The sequence below is a fragment of the Diceros bicornis genome, chromosome 5, assembly GCF_020826845.1.
Source record: "Diceros bicornis minor isolate mBicDic1 chromosome 5, mDicBic1.mat.cur, whole genome shotgun sequence".
NCBI lineage: Eukaryota > Metazoa > Chordata > Mammalia > Perissodactyla > Rhinocerotidae > Diceros > Diceros bicornis.
This window is the reverse complement of record NC_080744.1, coordinates 31,374,074-31,385,451: the sequence shown is the minus strand read 5'-3', so window position 1 is coordinate 31,385,451 and position 11,378 is coordinate 31,374,074. Positions and strand designations below refer to the sequence as shown.

Here is an 11,378-nt window from a genome sequence, read left to right as displayed (position 1 = left end):
AGTGGACATGATGAAAATTAGATATGAAAAGACGATTAGAGAATAGCCATCAACATTTTAACATTTTCCCATTAGTCGACACTTGGGTTTTTCCAATGTTTGCTTTTACAAGGTAATAAAAAATATTTTTACATATCTTCTTATACATCTCTGCAAGTGCTTCCAAAGGACATATAATAAGAAGTGGATTTTCTGGGAAATACTGTATGCATAGCTTCATTTTTAATATATACTGTTAAATAGACCCATGATAAATACATGGAATAAATACATGGAAGTCCCATGACCACATGGAAGTCCCATGACCACAACTGTTTAATTGGTCAACAGAAATAATACATTCAGATATCTAGTCATAGGAGATACTTACCAATTAGGGCAAAGGATAAATTAAGTTGCCAAATGGACACAGCTGCCTTTCTGCTGGGTTGGTGGATCCATGACCTGTAAGGAGTGTAACTACCAGATCAGAGGAGCACTGGGTATCATCATTTTAGGGCTCCTATCTCTTTGGAACCAGGGACACCTCATCAACATCTTAGCCAATAAACCTACACTCTAACTGCCACCTTATGTGGACTTTGTTTCTACATTCCAAGACTGGAATGTCTCAATAGGCCACAAAGCCAAGGAATTTTCCAGCCTAGGTCTTGCAAAGTACATATCATGTCCAACACAGCGTATGGGCTTTCAGCCTAGAGAATTTATTTAGTTTCAATTTCCCTGATTAATAGTGAAGTTCAGCATTATTCATACTGACTGCCTCTTTATTTTAAACTTCTTGAATGTCTTAAAATACAGACTGCTTCTTTGTCTTATATACCAAATACTTGTATCAGTTAGAGTCCCACCAGGACAAAATACCCAATTAAAATGGAGTAAATGGGGAAAATCTAATTTACAAAGGTATAGAACATTTTTACAAATAAGAGATAATCTGACTCTAGTTTTTTTCTTGGGTTTTATCTCTTAAAATCTCTGAAGCGGTCACTGTGCCTCAGCCCATTTAGAAAACCTTGACACAAGTCAGAATCATGGAATGGATGAAATTGAGAGGTCATGAGGAACATTTACAGAGGGATCCAGTGTGTCTTAGAAACTGATTCCATCAAAACTCGATTGGAACCAGCTTACCATCTTGTTGGTTCCCTCATTACCGAGTTAAATAAATAATTGACATATGATCTTTTTATAAGAGTTATGCTTTTAACTTTTTGAGAATTATTCTTTGACTGCTCTGAAGGTCCCCTCAAGGTATCTAAGTGGACTCACTTTCTGGAACCAATAAACTGTGTTTCCCAAGGAATACACCTCATGGGGTGTTTAAGCCCAGGCGTGACTGTTCTTGGCTCCCATAATGAATTGCAAGCAGCACTAAAATGCAACCTTCCCTGACACTCTGATCTCTGTTTTGTTTTTCTGCTTTGGTGGCTTTTTGTTTATTTGTTTGTTTCTGGTTCTTGGCTAAGTTTGGTTCCAATTCTGGTTTGCACAGGGCTGATAGGTTCTTCTTCATGGGTGGCAAAAGAGATTGTGAATTTGGTTTTAGGATCGGATCATTTGGTAATCTCTCTTGGGATGGTGGAGACCTATTCTCTATCTCTATCAGATGAGAGATGATAGAGAATTTGGTTTGTTAGTTGGTTTTTTTTTTTTTTCAATCTGTTTGTCTTGTTTCCATTGGAAGAAAAATTTGTCTTCTTTCCATTGCAAGTAGACAGAAGTTCCGTTAGAGGCCCACTGTGAGATTTGTGCATCCATCTGTATTTTTAATTTTTTGATAAATCTGAGTCTTGATCTGTAGCTGAAATTCTACAACTGAACCTAGTAGTTTTATGTGTGACCGTGTTTCTGTAATTGAGGAGCCTTTTCCTCTCAGTGTGTGAGTGTGAAATATTTTTCTACTTCAATGATATATGAATAAATTAAATCTCAAGCCTCTTAAAGGAGTTCTTAGTATGCTTTATGGAGATTAATAAGTGCTGACTTGAATGTAACATTCCCTAAATTCCTAAAAAATAAAGGAAACTGAATTTCTACTGTTTTATGTATGTCATCTTTTTCAGAAAAAATTTTTTCATAGAAAGCACAGCTCAGAGCACTTTAATTTTTTATTTATCTATTTTTGTTTGTTTTTTTGTATTTTTTCTTTTTTTCATTGTTTTTTCTTTTTTGTACAGAGCATTTTTATATAAAAATTCAAATTCAAATAATCAAAACAAATTCTTGGACAATACAGACTTGTTTGTATAGGTTTTCTTCCTGATATTGTCAGAATGGTGCATAAAGGAAGTATTTAAAATTACAGAAAATGTAAAATTATATGTTCAATCAATTGGAATTATAACTATGACAGTTTTATAATGAGTCCACTGAAATGTAACTTCTAAGATCCTCAGTTGTTTTAAGATTTTGGTTTAGTGTTAATAAAGTAATTAGTAGATATTCATTAGGTAATTTTTAAATAAGATTGAGTATTGAAACATTGGTCATGGTGTGTGTGTATCACTTCACTTATACCTTTATAAATTGTCTATATCTTTGGCTCCTGTTAGTAAATGTGTTAATTTTGGCTACTTTAAGAATAATCTTTACTATCTTTAAGAAGGTGTAGGGCCGGCCCTGTGGCTTAGTGGTTAAAGGCGCGCGCTCATCTACTGGCGGCCCGGGTTCGGATCCCGGGCGCGCACTGACGCACGGCTTCTCTGGCCATGCTGAGGCCGTGTCCCACGTACAGCAACTAGAAGGATGTGCAACTATGACATACGACTATCTACTGGGGCTTTGGGGGGACAAAAAAACAAGGAGGAGGATTGGCAATAGATGTTAGCTCAGAACCGGTCTTCCTCAGCAAAAAGAGGAGGATTAGCATGGATGTTAGCTCAGGGCTGATCTTCCTCTCAAAAAAAAAAAAAAAAGATTAAAAAAAAAAGAAAGTGTAACTAGGATGTTTGTGCCAGTATGGAGTCATATTTTGAGTGTTCCTGAGCTTTGCTAGTCTGCTAGAATAATTACATATGACCGATAATTTTCAATTACCACCTTTAGGCTGACAAGGACTCTCTCCTTGACAAAATGTTACTCAGGCTCCTCTGAGCCCTCTTCTCCACAGGTGTCCACCTGGGGCCCGTCCTTGCTGGGCTTGCATAGCCCAGTTGTAGCAACAACTTTATTAGGTCAGTTTAGAGAAAATCCTTCACCTTTGATATCTGATAAAATTCCTAAACCCCTGCTCTTGGTATTTGATCCATGGTCTGCTCTCAGCAAGAATCCTGTTAGGTCAGTTTAGCAAGAATTCTCCCTACCCTTAATGTCTCCTCTTAGTAATTTCCATGCAGCAACTCCCCACCCCTTGCCTCCCACAGCCCCATCTGCTTTTTGGCTATAAATTCCCACTTGTTCTAATTATATTAGAAATTAAGCCCAGTTCTATACTGTCTTCTCTTTTCCCCCTATTGCAATAGTTCCTGATTAAAGTCAATTTTTGCCACTTAAACTATTGTCAGGCTCTGTACTTTTTAAACAGAGTACTGTCTGTGAAATAACAGTTAGTTACTCTGGTTAAAGTCATAAAATGGGTGTTTGAGACTGTATTAGAAGTAATTCTAGTCAAAAAGTATGATTGACTACGCAAGGTAATAGGATCTAGTTTGTTTATCAAGGGGAAAAAAAGGATAGATTTATCCTAAGATAAAACATCTAGTTATTCCAGCATCTGAAAGAGGAGAGTAAAAGAGAAAACTCAGTGGAGATAGAAAACTGCAGAAGGTATAGGAAGCAACTTCTATTTTCCCTGGTTGTAGTGGTATATATATATATATATATCTTCAAATAATGAGTCTGAAATGAAGAAATAATATGTATTAATATTTTGGCAAAGTTTGTACAGCTCAGTTTGATGGGTTTATTTTTAAAATCTTAGGAATGCTTTACCACAAATACTATATTGAAGCAAGACTAGAATTTGGTTTTCTCTCTGTTAGAATAACATGACAAATTTATTTTGGTATATTCATTCTGCTCTTGACTAAAGGCTGCAAATGTTATTCTTTACCTTCTGTGTAATCTTCCTAGTTAGCAGAGATTCCTTAGCTCCCAAGAATAACTTTTTGTGCCTTATGCTGACTTTATACTCTCTGCTATTTTAAAATATAGTTAATTCCCTATGAAAGAGCTAAAGTTCCTTCTACTGTTTTGTTTATTTTAAATATATTTTCACTTTGATTAATAGGTAGCTATGCTACAACAATATATGTACTATATCTAGTATAGTACAAGATTCCTATACCACCTACTGTTGTGGGTTGATTTGTGTCCACCAAATAGACATGTTGAAATCCTAATCCCTAATATCTGTGAATGTCACCATATTTGGAAATAGGGTGCTTGCAGATGTAGTCAAGTTAAGACAAAGTCATATTGAATTATGGTGGATTAAAAGATACTTCTCTCTGTTCTGAAGGCCTTACAGAAGACTTCCTTCATGTATTTCTGAAAATTACTTCATGCAAGTATTATTCCTCAGGAATTTAGGCTCAAGATTATTATAATCTTTGGTTTACAAATACTTTGTATGTAGCTCTCTCATTTCAAAAGTGAATATCCTTTCTTCCTAGTGAAAGATAAAATAGACTATCAGTGTGTATAATCAAATCAAGATAGTAAAACCAAGAGCTTTTCTCTGAGTTTGACCATTAATAATGAACATCAGTAATTAACAAGGCCTCTTCACAATACAGGAATCATTTAAGATGTCTTCCTGTAATTCACCAGCTGTCTATATACTCTCCTCATTGCCGCCTTCATTTCTTGATTCCTGAATGTGTAAATGATAGGATTGAGGAAAGGAGTGAGAACTGCATCAAAGAAGGCCAGAAACTTATCTAGGTGTGTGGAGGGAGATGGCCATGTGTAGAAAAATATCAAAGGACCAAAGAACAAGACTACCACAGTGATGTGAGCTGATAGTGTGGACAGAGCCTTGGATGAGCCAGCTGAATAGCGTTTCTGAACAGTGAGAATGATGACGATATAGGAAATGATCAGTATGAAGAAGGAGCCAACAGAGATGAACCCACTGTTGGCTGTGACCATGAACTCTAGTTGGTAGGTGTCTGTGCAGGCAAGTTTGATGAACCGAGGAAGGTCGCAGTAAAAGGTATCTAACACATTAGGACCACAGAAGGGTAAGTTTACCACAAAAACCAATTGAACCATGGAGTGGATAAGACCAATCACCCAGGCAGCCACTAAAAAGAAGATGCACATTTTGGGGCTCATGATGGTCAGATAGTGGAGAGGCTTACATATGGCAACATATCTGTCAAAGGCCATGGCTATGAGCAGTACCATCTCCACACCACCAATGATGTGGATGAAGAAAATTTGAGTGATGCAGCCACTAAAGGAGATGACTTTATGCTTTCTGAAAAGGTCATAAATCATCTTGGGAGAACTGACAGAAGAAACTCCCAGGTCAATGAAGGAGAGGTTGGCCAACAGAAAGTACATGGGGGAGTGTAAGTGAGGGTCAGAGGTCACAGTGAGCATAATGAGGGAGTTTCCCATCATGCTTGCCACATAAAATGTGGAGGAGAGCACAAAGAGGAGAAGTTGGATCTCCCAGGAATTGGTGAGTCCCAGGAACACAAACTCTGACACCACAGAGAGATTCGCTCCATCCGTTGGCTTTGTCGGCATTGCTACCTGAAGAAAGACAATAGAGTAAAATGTAAATAATTATAATTATGTTAATAAATTAGAAGAAGAAAGGTCAAAGTTATAAAAGGCTATTTCTACTTAAGCATTAAAACTGACCTAATACACTTATGCCTCTGAAATGGGATCATGGAGAAATTGGTGGCTGTTGTGTGGAGCTGTTTTCTACCACCAAGTGGTCTCTGTGTTTAATACCCTTTGCTTTCTCCCAGGGTTGATGCCGTGATACTACTCATGAGATACAAGATGGTCAACATGAGTAACAGGAATTCAACCCTAAAACTTTTGGTTTTTGGTTCAAAACTAATATAATCTGGCCCCAGTCTCATAGAACTAATCACTATTGCAATCCCTTCCAAGCCTATAAATCTTTATCCAGTGGACAGACCCTTCTTCTCTGCCTTCCCAGTCTCTATCTCTGGGAACAGATTCATCTTAAATATTACTTAAATGTTTACCACATCTATGAAGTCTTACTTTATTAGTAGTAGTATTTATTTTACTGTCCCTTGTATTATAGTGAACTGAGTACAGTTCTAACTCACCAAGTAGACTGTAAGCTTCTTGAAGGCAGGGATTAAGACTTATTCATATTTGGATTCCCTGAAGCAATGAAAAAGTGGTCCACAGAGAGATGCAGGTCTATGAACTGTCTGTTACCAGTTTGCATTGTGTTTGGTACAGAATTTGTGAGTGAGTGTTTAGAAATTTCTGAACAATTTGGCATTATAGTGACACCTAAGTTTCTGATTTTGTATTTTACAAAGTTATTAGTCCACCAGAAACTGGAAATTAAAGAAAAAACTTATTTTTCAAGACAGGTAATTTGAAAAACACTGCCTTAGTGTACTTAGCACATGATGTAAAAAACTTAAAACGTGAAATGCATCATAATGTAGTGGAAATCATTTTGTACAAATCTCTATATAGGGACTTATCACATTATCTTGTAATTATTTACTCTTATTTAGAGAAATAGCATAGCTTAGTAGGAACAGTATGGGTTTTAGATCTAGGTTACCAAGGTTTATACTAATGTTCAACCACTGACAAGTTGACTTGAGCAAGATATTTAAACCCTTTGAGGCTCATTTTATTTATTTATGATATTATAATTAGCAAAATAATTAATATATCTTAATCATATGGCTATATTAAGAATTCAGTAAATGTTAAGTCTACTTCTCTTTATTCCTCTGGCTCATAACAACATTCAATACATGACACATATGTATGGATGAATAAGAAAATAAAATACTATCAACCAACAGGAAGAATCAAACTTCCATACCAGAAAATATATTTCAATAAATAATTATGGTTAATCTAATATTCACATTCTCTAAGTGACATAAATTAAACTATCTTGCATAAGTTCAATTGGTTTTCTCTCAAAGAATACTGTATTTCTTAGTAGTACTTACCACAAATGTAATTTATTATTTTTTCAGTTTCTCCTTCCCAACTAGGCTGCAAGCCCCATAAAGTTATGGACTACATATGTCTTGTTCAATGCACTGTATCAAAAATCTAGAATAACAAATAAATATTTGCTGATAGGGTGAATAAAATATACTTGCTTGGGTAGGAGAATGACCACGTGAAGAAAGAAGGCAAGGTCAAGAGTCAGGGAAATTCAGGCAAGTGAAAAATTTGAGAGGAAACCAGAAGTAGGAATAGAACTAAAAGGAAGTCTTCAATCTAGTCAAAGAGACTGAAATCAATGAGGTCAACTTTGGGACATACTGATAAATTCAATGTCGCTAATTTAGCAAAATTTCTATTCATTATAAATCAGGAAATAAATACCCAAATGTGTTAGATAACTTGACCAAAACCATGAATTTACTTAGCATTAGAGCTTGTACTAGAACCCAAGTCCACTGACTCCAAGATCAGTTCTCTCTCCAATTCCCTGATTCCTTTCGTTTATCCGTGATTTCCTGAGGCTACAACCTGAACAAAATCATGTGGCAGGGTGATGATAGAAATTGTTGGGGGAAAGACAAGCCCCTCTTACAGCTGATGACTGCCATTTGTTGACATACTGCTAAGTGCTGCATTGGCCTCCACGATTAATCATCCCTGACAACTGTCTATCAACTAATTAACATACTTTTAGTGTCCTGGGAAACTTGGCAGTTTGCTAAAACATTTGTTCTTATTCTAATTGTTAGGGCAAATACTCTTATTTGGAACAGATGGTTCTTTGGATGGACTCATGATATAAAATACCAATTTAATCTGTTCTACTCAATCTTTGTTTCTCCAGAGGGAACTGAGACCCCTGAAGGGGGTCCAGCATCAGCTAACCACTTAGAAGCTTCCATAATGTTGCCTGTATTCAAGTTCTACTTTCTTCATGAAGTCACTCTTGACTCCTCCAACCTAAGTAGTTTTCTGTTTCTAGTGTTTCATTTTAACTCCCAAAATGGATTATAGGACTATTCTATAGGACTATCTATACTACAGGACTATCATATTTCTTTATAGGCTCCACAGTGCCTAGAAGAGGGCTAGAGGACATAACAGGTCCTCAGTAGAAAGCTTGGGTGTCCAGTTGGACTCAAAGTATATTGAGGTTGATCATCAATCTCAGTGTGGGTGCAGGGACTCTAGACTCCATATGGGACTTCATGTTAAAAATAGACTATCTCTGATTATGTCATTGTTTGAATTATCTCTGTTTTAGCTCTTACAACATCTTATATCAATTACTTCTATTTTTTAAAGATGCTGCATGGGATAATGAAACGAGTATGGGGTTCAGTATCTGAAAAATCGTATTTCACGCTCTGTCACCTAGTAACTTGGTGATTTTGGGTAACATACATTTCATTTCTGAGCCCCTTTCCCATCTGTAAAATGTAGAAAATTATTATCTATCAGAACTGAAAATGTGAGATAATATATGTCACCAAATCCAGTTAATTCTTCCTCTCTGATGCCTCTGGTAATGGAAATAACCTATATGTCCACAATGAGGTTGTATATAAGTAAAGTGTTATAAATTAATACAATGGAATGAGTTATTTGGAAAGTAAACTTTATACCAGATTTATATTTGTCATCATTGAAAAATCTCAAAAATATAATACTGAATGAAAAACATCAAATTATAACAATACATGTAAAGTGATATAATTTTTGTGAATTTCAAAACACTGAATAAATATTAAATATTACTAAATATAAATACACACACATATATAGTAGAAGTATAAAAGTTTGAACCAGAAGGATATCTGACACAACTTCAGAATAGTGATTTTCTCTGGGAAGCAAAAGAGAGGATCTGAGAGGATGAGTAATTTCAATTGTATTTGTAATGATTTACTACCATAAAAAAAATCTACTGAAAAAATAATTGTTAAATCTCGAACTTAAACACACAGTGCCAATCATACAGTTTCGGGTACTTTTTAAATAGTTTAAATATGTCACAGTTTCTTTTTTAATTTAATGCTTCTGCTGTGTATCTGCTCCTTCTTCTTCTCATTGCCCCTACTTTCATCAGTTCTCACTAGACCTACCACAACTCTTCATCAAGATCCTCTCCTTCAAGTGTTTTCACTGTTCCAACAAAAATCCATTCACTCTTAAAACAGTCCCAATCATAGTGTTACTGGTTGAATTAGTCCTTTTTTGCCTCCAGATGAACCGCAACCTCCTAACAGAGCATTCAAAGCCCTTTGAGTCTGGTTCTTTCCAACCTCATTTTTGCTACTTCTTTTCTTGCACCTCATGACCAGCCACACCTGCTTATCTGACAATGCCAGGCACTACGTATGCCTCCATACCTTTAAATATACTGGTTCTTCTCCAACTCACCTTCCACCACCTCTACCCGATGCTCTTCTCTTTGGAAGAGACGTACAATCTACACCTAAAAGTAAATTCATGCTGTAATGTTTGACTCCCTTCCCTACCACCTTTTCACACTCTAAGCAGATTCATATGTTCCTCATTTACGTTCCTATTATTGCACTTTATTCATGTCCCAAAGCGTCACTTATCACATTACATTATAGTAAGTTTTATATGTAAATGGATTGAGGGGAGGAATTGTGTTTAACCTTTTTTGTAACCTCAACTGCTAACACACTCAGAATAAAAAAAGGAGGGAGGGAGACACTAAAAATACTGCCTCTATCAAAAATTGGATAAAGATTTCAATGACGTGGAAATTATGACCTAGACATAATAAACAATAAAAGGAGCCTTCAACATGGGAAAATCAGATTGCAATTGTAATAGTAACAGGCACAGTAGATTATGTATTTATAATATCAAAATTCAACTAAGATAGAAGAAGATATAAATTGATGATTAAAAAACATGAAACTATGCTTGATTATACAACAAGGGAAGAAGGGTAAAAAGACTGAGTAGAGTTCTGAAGAGACAGGAAAAATGGAAAAGAGGAGATTATAAAACTGAAGAAGAATTAGGGAAAAATAAATAAACTAAGTAAAAATTTAAACTAAAAAAGAAGAGGAGATAAGGAAAGTATGCATATAATGACAAACAGAAGAAAGACAAGGTCTACTTTAAATTAAGCAGAAGGCAGCTTATGAGGTATGATTTGCATTACTTTGTGGATCCACTCTTCAGAAACTCTACAGTTATAAACAACTTATAGTATGTCTGCAGGTGTCTTTTAAGCACTTAGTCTCTTGGAAAACTTTGTCCATAAGCCTTTATCAGTTATACACATCTAGCTGTGAATTTATTTTCCTTTTGGCTCTCCAGTCTCCTTCAACTAAAGAACTGGCAATTTGAGGAAAAGTGAGTTTAAAGGAGAAGGAGCTATAAATATGGACCCTCATATAGAATAATACTGAGTGTTCTTTAGTTACCCTGGAAGGAGTCCTGGAAATAAGAACGTTTGAAGAAGTTAAAAATAAATTTTCCCCAAATATACTAAAAGGAAGAGAAATACACAAGGAAACATCAGAAAATATAGAAACTCACCGTATGACATGTGAAACTCACAAGACAAAGTTTTAAATCCACTTGAGGCATAGTCAGGATCCAATCTTCCACCCTGAGCAACAGTCATAGGTAGGATTCTAGGTGGAGACACCAGGATATCACGTTTATTCACCTAGAAGTCATCAAATACCTGTAATCAGCCTCCTGGTTGATTATGTTCTTGTGGGAGATCAAGATTTGGCCACCCTGAAATATCTCTCTTTACCTTGATTGTTTTCTCTGAAGGACATTTAACCTCCCTCACTAACTGCCTAAAGAATTTGACATGGTGGCTCCTTCCTGGAACAGATCTTCTATCATGATGGCTTTAAAGATAATGTAGGATAGAGGTTACAATAGCAAAGGCACCAAGCCTCTTTTATCAAAAACTCTGTCTCTCCCTGACCACATTATCTATAGATGACCCCGAAAAGAATTGTCCTCCTGCTCTCTGAAGTCCCAGGCCACTACCCACCCCCAAGACGCTCCTCGCCTTTAGCTGCAATACTTAAGCAAGCAGCTTAGACAGAGGGACGAGTTGCTCATTTCTGAGTTTCTCCCATGTATACATGTTATTAAACTTGGTATTATTTTCTCCTGCTAACCTGTCTCGTTAATTATTTGGCCAGCCATAAGAACCTTAAGGGAAAGGGCAGAGGGAGATTCTCCCTTTTCCCCCGACATTC

At 36.1% G+C, this 11,378-nt stretch overlaps 1 protein-coding gene across 1 annotated transcript; it reads right to left on the bottom strand.

Moving 5' to 3' along the window:
• Positions 1-4,286: 4,286 nt before the first annotated feature.
• LOC131405382 (olfactory receptor 4F3/4F16/4F29-like) lies at positions 4,287-5,700 on the bottom strand. The gene has a single exon (XM_058540434.1). The coding sequence runs from the start codon at positions 5,698-5,700 to the stop codon at positions 4,747-4,749; it is 954 nt and encodes a 317-aa protein (XP_058396417.1). The 3' UTR covers positions 4,287-4,746.
• Between the last annotated feature and the right edge of the window lie 5,678 nt (positions 5,701-11,378).